General features: G+C 40.5%; 2 protein-coding genes across 2 annotated transcripts; one reads left to right on the plus strand and one right to left on the minus strand.

The window, feature by feature from the left end:
- The first annotated feature begins 786 nt into the window (after positions 1–786).
- On the plus strand, positions 787–5,161 carry clpp (caseinolytic mitochondrial matrix peptidase proteolytic subunit). The gene is made up of 7 exons (XM_010751050.3): positions 787–963; positions 1,645–1,746; positions 2,700–2,771; positions 2,873–2,969; positions 3,116–3,303; positions 3,409–3,514; positions 4,478–5,161. The coding sequence occupies exons 1-7, from the start codon at positions 952–954 to the stop codon at positions 4,702–4,704; spliced, it is 804 nt and encodes a 267-aa protein (XP_010749352.1). The 5' UTR covers positions 787–951; the 3' UTR covers positions 4,705–5,161.
- Positions 5,162–6,473: 1,312 nt separating this feature from the next.
- On the minus strand, positions 6,474–13,629 carry aldh3b1 (aldehyde dehydrogenase 3 family, member B1). The gene is made up of 10 exons (XM_010751051.3): positions 13,446–13,629; positions 11,175–11,344; positions 10,839–10,949; positions 10,503–10,623; positions 9,647–9,732; positions 9,473–9,554; positions 8,916–9,308; positions 8,648–8,814; positions 8,442–8,541; positions 6,474–7,156 (listed from the first exon to the last, which is right to left on the minus strand). The coding sequence occupies exons 2-10, from the start codon at positions 11,334–11,336 to the stop codon at positions 6,969–6,971; spliced, it is 1,410 nt and encodes a 469-aa protein (XP_010749353.3). The 5' UTR covers positions 11,337–11,344; positions 13,446–13,629; the 3' UTR covers positions 6,474–6,968.
- Positions 13,630–14,014: the final 385 nt, after the last annotated feature.

Here is a 14,014-nt window from a genome sequence, read left to right on the forward strand (position 1 = left end):
CTTTAATTCTTAAATTGCTCTTTTAATCAGACTATAAATAATCTTTAACATAACTTATATAAAAGTACAACAGAAATTAAATTGTGGACCCTTAACACTGACAAAACGAAGAACACGGCTATCAAATAAAAAAAACAACTGAGAACTTTAATAAATAATACCGTTAGTTAAATTATTAATAGGGAGTAATTCATTGTCACTAGCTCGTTTGATTTTCAAACAACTTAATTTTCCTATTCCTCTATACACACGTCTAAAAATAAAGACAGCAGCGTGTTTTGTTGTAATAAAACTTAGAGGAGGGTCTAATGGCCTGGGTGACTGTTTGTATGGAGTACAGCCTGTATAATTATCCGTGTATTTATTTATAGGATAATTATATTGTAATAAATAATTCTTTAAATTATAGTGGAAATAATCATATTATTGGATACGTTTTCTATTCTTCTCATCTTTTTTAATAGCTCCTTTTCACAGCAGCCGTTCTGACATGAAGTAGTGGGATCAAACAGGTTTCCAATGATACTAATTAAGGCTGTGTTCCATTTAGTGCAGCAGAGGGGTGCAGCCAGGGGTACTTGGCCACAGCAGACTGTGTTTGAGCTGAGTGGTATGGAGCCTTAATTAGTATCATTGGTAACACCTGTGTTTACCTGCTATTTCTGCTTTGAAAGGGGTCTATTGAATACATTTCACCATGACTGTTATTTTACGATTATATGTGATAACTGAGCCGAGCTTTAAACTTGAGTCGACTGAAATCCCGTTTGTATTCCGTGGTGAAAGGATGTGGGTTTGTTTCCCGGGCGTCCTGTAGCGGGAGCTGATGAAAGAAGAGACTGTTAGCGGAGAGGAAGAAGCGGAAGATGGCGGTTCAAAGGTTAAACTGGGACTGATTCCGGTGGAGCTGGGGGTCACAGAGAGGGGGAGTGAGAGCGTACGTTCTTCAAAATGTTGTTACGCGTGAGTACGAGAAGTTGTCTACCGTAAATATACCGTGTTTTAAAGTGTTTTAAAGTCTGAGCTTGGTGTTTACTGTTGTTATCGCCGAATGTCGCGTGAGCGTGTTAGCTCGTAGCTCGTGTCTTCATGGCATCACCTCTAAAGCTGTCACACACACACACACACACACACACACACACACACACACACACACTGTGTCGTTACTGACTGTCTCTGCCACAGACACACACTGTGTCGTCTGATTCCTGAAAGGACACAAACCGAGCCAGTCCAAAACAAACCCGGGTTTGTGTCACTCTTTGTCGGAGCTCGAAGCAGAGTCTGTTAGTGTGCGTGATGGCATCATCTGAAGTTACACAAGCCGTTTTGTAACACACCGAAAGACTAAAACGATCCTGTTACAATCTGAATACAAAACATACTTTTGTTTACCTGCTATTGTACATTACGTAAGAGGCTGCTCATCCAAAAACGTGTAGGACTTTACCTTATTTTGCCAATAAATACATCGGGTTTGTTAAATAACTTCTGTTGTATTGCCACTACAGTGAAAACAGGCAGAACCACCTCTACTTAGAGTTTTTACCTGTTGCCAGGCTGTTACATTCACGACTATTTATTTTCCTTCATTGAAAACATGCTGTATCTAAACCATCGTGTGCTCTCTGCATGTGTTCTCAGAGGGCGTTGCACATCGGAGGCTTGACACTGAAACACAGCAGGTCCATCCACCACAGTTCTGTATGGAGGAGTCCTCTCATACCCATAGTTGTGGAGCAGACGGTGAGTGAGATGACTTTAGACCTTGTCCAGGGATAGATCAGGTATTCTAAAGAGGGCCAACAGTCTACAGTCGATGGTGACCAGTGTGCCCACAGTTTGGAGAAACAAAGTGTGGACAGCGTCAGCAGAAAACTGTATTTTAGCCACATAAAAAGTCCCACCTAAGTTCAAGCGTATGCTATGTTGTATGAATATTTTCACTTGATCTAGTCTTTTTCTTCCAGCTGTGCTGTGCACTGTCATGCTGCAGATCAGTTGTTACAGACAGAACAATTGAAACTAAACTTGATGTTTCTAAACATTTCAAAGCTGGTGCATGCTTGTGTTGTTCTGGCTGTCCATCCAGACAGCAGATCTGTGGTGTATAATACAAGCACGGGGTGCAGTTGGGCTCATGTGTTGGAATACAGAACATCTTTGGTTAGTGCCAAAGCCGTATAAGTGTAGATAGGCTATCTACAGCCGTGCATAGCTCTGCTTCTGTGCCAGGTTCACTGTCTGCTTGACCTTATATACTGTAGGTAATAGACCATTTATAAGTACCTTATACAATGCCACAGTACCCAAACCATGACTGTAAACACCCAATAGTGTCCAAAGGGGTTTTTGCATGATGCTGTTCAGATTTTTCCTGGGTTTTATATTTGTTGTTTTTCTATGAACAAACAGACAGCCAGCCGGGAAGAAGAGAAGAGGAGCGTCACACAGCTTGAGAAACAGCATGACTGATGTTAAGACAGCTACCTAAAGATCTTTGGATACCAAAAGTTCAAATATTTACATCATAATATCAGTAAAACGCTGAACAAGTAGTGCTGTTCGTTGTTGATCAGGTTTAAAGTCGAGGAGAATAGGAACCAATCAACACTAAAAGGCCAGTCACATGACTGGATCCAGATCTTTTGTTGGTGTTCTCTAATTGAAACACTTCTGCCTTCTTGTTGTTTTTCAAGGGGAGAGGAGAGAGAGCGTATGACATCTACTCTCGCCTTCTCAGAGAGAGAATCATTTGTGTAATGGGTCCAGTAAGTGTCTCCCTGAATATTGAGCTTTAGTTTGAATTCCATTTTTTTCATCATCATCTTTTCAGAGTGATCTATATTCTCGCTCTCTCTCCCCTGCTCAGATCGATGACTCTGTAGCCAGCCTGGTCATTGCACAGCTGCTCTTCCTCCAGTCAGAAAGCAACAACAAACCCATCCACATGTACATCAACAGTCCCGGTAAGACGTCAGTGAAGGGTTAGAAGAATATAAATATATCTATATGTTGTTTTTTTTTTTTCTTTTTGATTCCAGGTTAAAAAAAATGCTTCATCACATAAAATGAGTAAAGTGATGTCTTTATTTGAATCCTTGCTCTCTCCCAGGTGGTGTGGTCACAGCAGGCCTGGCCATTTACGACACCATGCAGTACATCCTTAATCCCATCTCTACCTGGTGTGTCGGGCAGGCAGCCAGCATGGGCAGCTTACTCTTGGCAGCAGGAACATCAGGCATGAGGCATTCACTGCCCAATGCCCGGATCATGGTTCACCAGCCTTCAGGAGGTGCCAGGGTAAGGCGGTCTTACCCTGATTGGAAATAAAGCATCATTACAAAAACGTGAAAATTCTGAAAGTTGTGAAGCGTGTAAAGGTGACCATGTGACTGCTGGTTCCAGGGTCAGGCCACAGACATCGCCATCCAGGCTGAAGAGATCCTGAAGCTGAAGAGACAGATCAATAACATTTATGCCAAACACACAGGGCAGCCACTGGAAACCATTGGTAGGTCTGCTCAGCTCTTCATCTACAGTTTGATATGAAAAGAAATAAAAGCACCAGTCCTAAACCTTTTTCACCACACACAAACACACACACATTTTACTGCACAGAAAACTTTATTCAAATAATCCAGTGCTGTCAGAACAGGGCAGTACTCACACTACACACAGCATACACCTCCTGCACATGTAATGAAGGTTTAGTTTCCCATGCAGACATGGTTCATCACAACCTGCAGCCAAACACAATCCAGTTCTCTATTACACAAAGTAATGTGACATTCAAAAATCTATAAAAGAAAGCTCAGAACAGCCAATCAGAGAATACACCTGCACTTGACTCGTATGAAATCCTTAATATTTCCAGCAGCGATTAACATGTGGAACAGTCTAATATATTGATTCGATATAATTAGAGATTAATTAATAGGAATGGAAATAAAAATGAAACTAAACTACCAGCTTTAGCATCTTACCGCTCAAATTCCCATTATTCATGTTTCCAGCTCCTGTACGGAATAGGAAGCAACAAAACCAGTTGTATTGTGTTATTTTTTGACTGAGTTCAGATTAATAATCTCAACAAAAAGAGGTGAGGTAGGCTACAAGGGTAAAAGGGCGAGTCGATGCTTTAAAAATCTGAACATCCTAAACAAATTAAAAAAGTGAAGGATTTTACCCTGATTTATTAACACAGGGAAAGACCACCACCTCTAAACATGATGACTAGTATCTCTAGTTATGTGGAAATCAACTTATTTAGTTAATACCGTTACTAACATTCATAATATCATTTAGAGTTATCGCACTGAGAGGCACAACAGTTGCCAACACTGTCAGGTTGTTCCCGTGAAGAGATGATGGTGGCGGCCACACAGCTAACTTGGCAATAAACACACAATACATACTACAAGAAAAGTTCTACATAGGAGATGCTCATTTCTCTTCACCTTTTCTGCCCCTTTAGAGGGTGTGATGGAGAGAGATCGCTACATGAGCCCCATGGAGGCGCAGGACTTTGGTCTCATTGACCGGGTCCTGGTCCACCCACCCCAGGCAGGCCAGGATGAGCCTGAGCTGGTGCAGAAAGAGCCAGCGGCAGCAGCCAGTCCCTCTCCACAGCCAGAGTCTCCAGCTCCAGAGCAGGCACCCTCTGGGACAAACCCCCCCTCTTCATACAAACCTGAGCCATGAGTCCACCACAGAGCTGTCTGGATGTGACACCTGACAGTTCCGGAGAACAAGGCCGAGCCTCCAGGGGTGGTTTAGTTTTAAATGGATTCTTTCTCCCCCCTAACCAACACTCTGCAGTCTCCATGTGTACACGCATCATGTACAGTTTGGTCTATAAAATAAAAGTAAAAGAAGAGATGCTGAAAAGGGGCCGACAGTAGTCAGTCATTGTTCACCTCTGAAGGAAGCAGGAGTATTGAGCTGAGCTGATCTCTGAGCAGCAGAGTGAAGCATGGCTCGATAAGACGCTCTCTAGTTTATTTAGGGGAGGGGAAGCCTGTTAAGACTGTGAAGCCATTTCATTCTGTACCTCGTCGCTGCATAGACATCCACTGAAGAGTGGACACAACCTGTATGACCTGTATTTGAAATACTCATATTTGTAATAAATATGATCATTTTGACCACAATTCATAAACATGGACTGTTTTTTTTTTTTTAAAATCTATACTCATAATTCATCCTGTCATCCAAAGATCATCACATCCACAGTAACTGAACTGCTGAACAGTTAGACTTTCAAACTACGTGCTGCTTTGCAGGCATTAGCACCCAGAGCAGATACAATCTGATGATCCTAACATTTTCCTAAATTGATTTAATTGAAAGCCTTGGAACACTGCTGGTGCTCCTTAAGTTATATTGAATAAAAAAGTCATAATTCTGACACCCAGTGTGGGGCATTCAGATGACCCTATGTTTGAATCTGGTCAAAGGTTTGAGCAGGGCCATGATGAAGTCTGCAGATCCTGCTGTGTATGGATTGTGTGGAAAAGTGTAAAGCCCACTGACACCTCCAGAGGCTTCAATGCTCTGAAACAACAAACAAATGTACCCAGTTCTGATGATACTGTGGATTCTAGATTAGTTCTGCTATGTCAGGTGCACGTCTTCCAGCATTAACAGAACTGATTTGACCATCAGTGTCATAGTAATCACAAGATGTCCAGTGAAAATACTGTCTTGAAAAGCAAAGTATTTACAAAAAAACATTATGTTGTGTGGTTGAAGGTCCCATATAGAAACACATTTTGAATTCTAGATGTCAAAAGGTCCAGAGTGTAACATTTAAGTTGATCTACTGTCAGAAATGGAATAAAACATTCATAGGTATGTTTACAAAGAATGGAAATATTGTTTGGTTTGCCCAGGCACAGACCTTCAAATCCACCCACACAACAGAGCTCGCTGATTACCTGCAGATGGAGTGTAACGAGTTTCTAAGAATTTAAAATCATCGTAAGTCTAATAAGACTGATGACATTATTTAATGAATCAACAGATCAAGAGGGTTAACTTGTTTCTGCAGCTGACGTCACTGTGATGCAGAAGTTATCGTTGCTGTGCTGCTGTCATTGTTTCGTGTGTGAGTATGCTTATGATGCAACAGATAGCTCTTGTTATTAATACTCATCTTGTTATTGATGCTGATATTTTTTTCCTCCTTTCCTTCATAGTTTCCAATGCTGGATGTTAATGAGTATCACATATTTCATATTTACATTTAGCTGACACTTTTGTCCAGAGATAAGTACTGTGACAGTTGTAGAGGAGGACATATTTAGCATGTCTGGTTGTTGGTAGTGTTGGAGAGGAGGGACTGAAGAGCTGGGTCTTCAGGAGGTTTTGAAAATTAAAATGAATATACAGCGGTCCTGTGGCAGCATGTGCAGCACGACAAAAACAACACGACCAAACTGATGCTTTTCTTTAAGAACAACTTTCAAATATATCTTTGCAAAAATGTCATTTATTCATAGTTTCATAGAAAAAAGGGTTAAAATACAGACAAGGAAACACCAAAAAATACAAACCAAAAGAAACACAAAAGATTTACAATGCCAATAGAATGACGTTATTAAATACAAAGTAACACCATATTCACCATGTAAAGATGTAAGAGGATAAAAAGAAGTGGGACCATTGATATTTAATATCCGAAACAGTTTAAATGGTTTTATCAATAAAAACAAAACAGACCTCTTTTGTCAAATGCAAATACATTCATTAATTATATATTAATTAGACATATTATTAAAGTGTTATTGAAGTCTGTCTTGAGAGAACAATGTGCATGCAGTAGGTTACCACCCAGTATGTTAATATACACAACCCAACACTTTAAAAGAGGAATTAAATCTTATTTCCACATGTATTTTTCCATCATTCACACAGTATAAAAAGTTTTACTATCTTCACACACACATATACACGCTCGCCTGTCATCACATGAGGGAGCAGCTGGTCTTTGGTGAGGCGGTCCAGCGCAGCCAGCTCAGTTTATTCTCTTGGTAAGGTGGGTAGCGCAGGCCATTGAGTCTCTCCAAGGCCCAGCCGCGCAGCATGCAGGCCCGCCGGTGGCTGAACGTCTCGAAGCCCCAGCGGCCGTGGTAACTGCCCCAACCGCTGGCCCCTGGAAGACCCAGGAAAAACACCAGTCAACACAAAAAAAAAGACATGTTCCTGTCTCTCTTTATAAGATAACGCGATTGACTTAGTCAATCCAGTACAACAGACGTTCAAGCCAAAATATACAGAGTTGACCCAAAGCACGAATGTATGCAAATTTAACCATGCAGATGCTGTGCTTTTCAAAAATGTGATTAGATTAACCGATTGATCCAAATCCAATCTCAAATATGTAACAGTATATATTTTTGTACTTAAAAATGAACTGTGAATTAGGAATCCAGTTTAGTTTCCTCAAGATCTGAAATACAGCTACTGTCTTTTCAGGGTGAAAGCATAACCTATTTTGATATAACTCTGACACACAAATTGAGTGCTGCAGTTTTGTCTTCATGAGACTCTTGTAAAACACAATCATCTGCATATAAATACATCACTAGAGCAGAAAGTCTTTAAATCATTAAAATATAATAAAAAGAAAAGTGGATCCAAAATACTACCCTGTGGAATCCCAAAATGTAATAAATTTGTTCACATCATGTCCTGTTTACATCAACCACTTATGTTCAATTTGATAGATCAGATTCTGGGAATAATTTACCACCAGCCTATTAAATTCCATATTGTCCCTGTCCGATGAAAACCACGTATCTCCACATTTACCTTTTTTCAATATGTATCAGCTGTGGACATTCTCATCCATCTCCTTAAAGCTAGTCAGAGTGATGAACAACAGTGTTATGATGGCCATTAACTGCATTATGATGATTTCAATCAAAAATAGTTAATTAGCTTTAATTAGGTCAATGTGCTCTGCCTCGATATTGTTTACCCACACATTATTGCAATAAATCAATTTAAAATATTCTTTTTACTTATACAACATACTTTTCACTTTGATGACTGATGAAATGATGAAATGTGTCACAAAGTATTTTAGGTTTATTTTGTGAGCTAGTTTCTGAGAAGAGTTTTTAAATCCATCTGAAAAAATTAGATTGGGACATACTGAACTTTCACTGGATGGCGACAATATGCTTAAGATCTTTTTTTCTTTGATCCACAGTGATTAATGCTTTTTGCATTAATACTATCCCACATAACTGTCCTTCATCCACCTCTAGTCTAATAGGGCAGCTCAGATACACATGGCAGCATGTAAGCATGTATCTGTAGAGAGGGTTTTTCTCAAGATACAAAGATACAAAACCCGATTTTGTGATAGCACAGAATTTCCTCCCTTATGGGCAAGTAAATTATTGATTTATCCATCCGTCCATTACACCTACCTACACCTCCAAAGGGCAGACTTGGCAGGGTCATGTGGAGGATCCCGTCATTAGAGCAGAATCCTCCGCTGCTGGTATTTTCCATCACAGTGTTAACCACCTTTGAGAAGAAAAGCGTGATGATATGATAGATAGATAGATAGATAGAGAGAGAGACACAATATATCTGTAGATGTGTGGGAGGCTGCACAGTTCTGTGTTCTTACGGAGGATTCTTCAGAGAAAACATAGAGGGCCAGCGGCTTCTCTCTGCGGTTGACGAATTCGATGCCTTCCTCCACAGACTCCATAGTGATCAAGGGCAGGATGGGGCCAAAAATCTCCTCCTGCATTAGAGCGTCGTCGTCAGCCACATCCACCACCACCGTGGGAGCTGAGAAGAACACAAAGATGGAAAATATCAAGAATATGATCAATCAATTTTAGGTTATCACTTACAGCCACTATGTCCACACACTGGACCATTAAGCCCACCTATATACTTGTCCTCTTCTTTGCCCTGTCCTCCTACAACAACTTTGCTACTGGACCTCCCGAGTAGTTCCATCAGTCGAGTCCAGTGTTTGGGTGACACGATGCGGGAGAAGTCAGGAGAGGTCTGGGGCTCCTTGCTGTAGAACTCCTCCAGGACCTCACACACTGCAGGCACCAGGGAATCGAGGGTGGCCTTTGTGCACAGCACATAGTCCGGAGCAACGCAGCTCTGGCCTGCATTAAAAAACTTGGCCCACACCAACCGGCGAGCGGCGGCTTCCATGTTCACCGATCCGTATATTAGGCATGGACACTTGCCGCCCAGCTCTAAGGTCACTGGGGTAAGGTGGACTGAGGCCGCCTGCATAATGCTGCGTGCCACAGTCTGAGAACCTAAAAGACAAAGCTGAAAGTCAGCCGCTTGTATGTGTGCACATGCTTGGCCGATGAAGCCGATTCTGCAGACGAGTCCCTGATGTTATGATCTTGCGTAAAAAACAATGACAATATTTATCTACAATTGATGTATGGTGACATGCAGTTATCCGATCCATTACCTGTGTAGAAGATGTGGTCAAAGCGGTTCTGCAGAAGTGCCGCGGTCTCCTCTGCTCCCCCACGGACAACGACATAACAGTCCTGCAACAATGACAGTCCCAATCAAAATTCACTGTGCCAAGCTTACATACCAATATCACCATAACATCTTTTCATCTCAAACATTGATTTACCTGGGACAGATACTTGGGGATGAGCTCTGCTACCAGACTGTCCGTGGCGGCGCTGACCTCTGAAGGCTTAATGACCACACAGTTTCCTAGTGGAAGATACCAACTTCATCCAGTCAGCTCAGACAGGTGACAGAGATTTATTTGACAAAATGTTAATTTATTGATGTTTTAAGCCCAAATGTAACTCTTTAGCCCTCTAATCTAAAGGCCACATTTACTAAATACAAGTTTTTTAAGGGAACCCTTGCTTCAAATGTAGCTGCTGATTGGAAAATGACAGAATCTGAAAATACTGATACTGACTTTGTTTGTTTTGTGTTCAAGATGGTTACGTGACGATCTACCATACACCCCATGCCCTTCATGTTTGCTTCGTATCATTGATCTTTTAGATTTGAGCAGTGTGAATGCAGTTCAACAGGAAACCCTTAAAAATGTACCCATCTGGACTGCCAACTTTTGAAAAAACAAAACTCCCATATGTGTGAGATACAAATCAGCCAAAGACAAGATCAGCATACGTCAAGGAGCTTTGACTTAAAGCTGCTGCTTGTAGTAGTTCCTACAGCTTGTTTCCACTGCCACATTGCAGCAAACATTTACTAAGCATCTTTCTGTCCACCTGATGAATGAAAGATTTTCTGGAAAAAACACTGAAAAACCAAGATAAAGCGCTAAACCAGGCTAAAAGGCTTCACAGAGCTGAAAGGTACAGAGTTGACAATGTAATACAACACTGAGTAAATGTTGTATTGCTCAACATTTGATTTATTATATGTTATGACGGCTGTAACATACGATATAAAATAACAAGTTGTGTAGCTTAGAGTCTATGGTGTATGGGTATGGATGATACCTGCGGAGATGGCTCCAATCAAAGGTATCATCAGTAGTTGCAGGGGATAGTTCCATGGCCCAATGATCAACACAACTCCTAATGGTTCCCTTCGTATAAAACAGTCATCTAGCTTTGTGGCCTTGAAATGAACAAATGTGGAAAAAAATAGACAGTTTACTCATCATGAAGAGTAATACTTAGCTGCGAAAATCAACAAAGATATCTCACCTTCTACAATATGGGACCTTTAAAATTTCTTCATGGTCTGATTAAATGATGGCTACTAAATAACTGATAAGATATAGTGATAAACTATAATGTACATAAAATATGCCCAGCATTAATGAAACATACCAGGTTTTTGCTGACGTACTCCGGCTGCATCCAGCTTGAGAGGTTAGTGATGGCGCAGTGCAGCTCATTGCTCACCATATCGAGCTCGGACAGGACGGCCTCAAATTTGGGCTGATGTGCCAAACAAACAAACAAACAGACATGATATACTGTGCTTCAAACACCCTGCATGTGTACAAACTACAAATTAATTAATCAGTTAGAAAATGTGTTAATATCTGGACAAAATGTTGAGTGTGTGAACTTAAATAAAAATGATGTGTTTGGTTTGATCTTGCAATAATCTGTTGAGGAAGTCGTGTGTGTACTGTATGCCGCATAAGAGCAGTCTTGTACCTTTGCCAAGTCTTTGTGCAGTGCCTTTAAAATCAGTTCCTCATTTTCTTTGATCATGTACGTCAGCTTGGTCAGCTGAGTTCGACGAAACTGCTCTGGTATTGTGACGCCTGATTTAAATGATGACCGCAACCTGTCCAGAACCTGTCTCTGGGTATCCATCCTTTCACCTGGAACACACACACACACACACACACACACACACACACACACACTTTAGAGCAGCACACAGGTGTGTCCAAATAAAAAAGTACAGAAAAAAACAGGTCTAGCAACAGGTAGCACTGTTTATTTATCCATAAAACTGTCAGTCAGCCAGCCACTGAGTACAGATTATTCTTTTGCCCCATAGATACTGCTACATTAAAATTAATTTACAGGATTGTGCTGCCGTGTTTACTACATCTCTTTCAGTCTCCAGTCTTCCATGTTACATTACATGTTACATTATTACTTAACAATTAGAATCAATCATTGTACCTTTTCTTTGGAACTATAAAGCCATCAGAATCTCCAAAAAGCACCTGTGTAAATCTAAAAATGCAGGTGGCTTTGCTTTACCAAACGTCAAAATATATTACTGGGCGGCTCATCTATCTATACTTGCTTAGTGGAGGAAACCCCCAATAACTGATGAGATTTGGGAAGAATGTCTACGAAACGTACGAGAGTGTTCAGTTAACACCAGGCACAACCTGATACAATATAAAGTGCTTCATAAACTCCATTACTCGCAAGAAAAGCTTCACAAATTTCACCCAGATGTCCCACCGACATGTAACAGATGTAAATCCTCGATAGGAACTCTAGCACATTCATTCTGGGCAGGTAGTAAACTTTATTTATTTTGGAAATTTATTTTTCAGTGTTTTTCAGAGGCTTTTGGTAAAAATCTGGCACTCAACCCTCTGGTTGCCATTCTAGGGGCCACTAGTGTTCTTTCTTCTGTTAATAAATTTGAAAGGGGAGCAGTTCAATTTGGGATGGTGATCACTAAAAAGCTGATTTTACAAGTGTGGAAAACGGACTCTGTGGCTTCTTATAACCTGTGGTTGGGAGAACTGTCAAACACTTTACACCTGGAGAGATTGAGATTCTACAATGAAGATAGAGGGGATACGTTTGATAAAACACGGGGCCCAGTACTGAATTACCTTAAAAATGTGAGCCCATACACACTGGCTATTGTACAAAACCTGTGCAAACAAAAGTATGATCTTGTATATGTCTACTGACCTATTTATTTTACTGGTATTATTTATTTTATTTTATTTTTTTGCTTTTATATTCTGTGTATAGTAGATGAAAATTCCATGACCATGAAATATCGTTGTAATGCTTGATGTGCAGTGTTCTTTCCTCTTTTTTTTCCTCTTCATTTTACATATGAATATATATTTCTCTCTTTTCTCTATTTTGAAAATCAATAAACATATTAAAAAATAATAATAATAATTTACAGGCAGACAAATCAGGAGAAAATTAACCTTGTTAGAGAAATGTCTGAGTAGCAACACACTCTCGCGAGATTTCGGCAACCTAAGTCTCTTTTGGTCTCAATTTGTGGGTCAAATGTGATCTATAAAAACTTCATTTAAATTCAGATGACTTAGTGAAACGTCTCTGGCGTAATTTAATCTGCTTTCATCCAAGATAGTACACCACGAACACTCAGGAGACAGATTGCTACGACTGGCGCAGAGAGGAGCGAGTTATCTTGTGTTATAGAGCATCTTTGGCAAAAAAAATAGCAGAACGTCTGGATTTTAGGAAGTCGTTTTGCAACATTTTGCAACCGTAAGGAAATATTTATTGGGGGGAAAAAAATAATTAAACGCCGAATAAATCAGAAGTCCTCATTGTTTCATCAAAAGTATTCAAATTTATTTATTTTTTTGATCCAATGTCGCGGAAAAGCACAGAAACATCAAGTGTGATATTTCCAAATAGAGTATGGCACACCTCTGTCAGACTGGCACGAGAGCAATACTGCGAAGCAGCGTGTGCACGTGCGGTAAACTGAGCCAAAATAAAAATATTAATAATTTTAAACTCACTTAATTAAACGTGACGCACATTTCTGACCCGCATTAACTTTAATAACAATAAACACAGCCGCGCGCTGAGGTCTCACTCGAGTGTGACGTTAGCAGGGATTAGCCAAAGGAAACACACCGTCACAATAAATCACTTCCGTCGCCTGTAAACACTTTACAGTGTGATATTCAATATGAAACATGGTGTTTTAAGTTATATAACAGCTGTCTTTACCTGTCGTCCCGCAGCTCCACAGTTCCCGATGCGAACAAACGCCGGAGACACGGAGTGCTCTCGGTGATGTTTCCGGGTGCGCTCCCGTCTCCAAATACCGGTTCGGGTTGATGGGAAGTGATCACTTGGTTTTGGTCGATCTTGAAAAACTAGCCTTGAAACTAGTCAGGCGAGAGAGCTGCACAGTCACTGTCACAGTGGTCCACGCAGGGAACACCTACAACTAACTGACATGTTACATTTAGTCACAGTTTTTTATTTGAAGTGAGGAATGCACTGGAAAAAAAAACTGCATCACCCAAGAGCACATGGGCACATTTGTTACTGTATGAATAATTCAACACATTATTTTACTACATACTCTTCTGTACTATACACAAAGGATCATTTTCCTCAGGGAACCATGATCATATATCTTCATCTATGATATCACTGAGCGGTCAGGCTGTGAGCTGAATCACTCACTATATTCCAACCACTGGCAAAATGGATGGAATCACCAGTCTTGGAGGATGTTCATTCGTGTTCAATTGTTTAATTTTGTAGAAAAAAACAAAGCAGATCACAGA

Source organism: Larimichthys crocea, chromosome XII (genome assembly GCF_000972845.2).
Source record: "Larimichthys crocea isolate SSNF chromosome XII, L_crocea_2.0, whole genome shotgun sequence".
Taxonomy (NCBI): Eukaryota; Metazoa; Chordata; class Actinopteri; family Sciaenidae; genus Larimichthys; species Larimichthys crocea.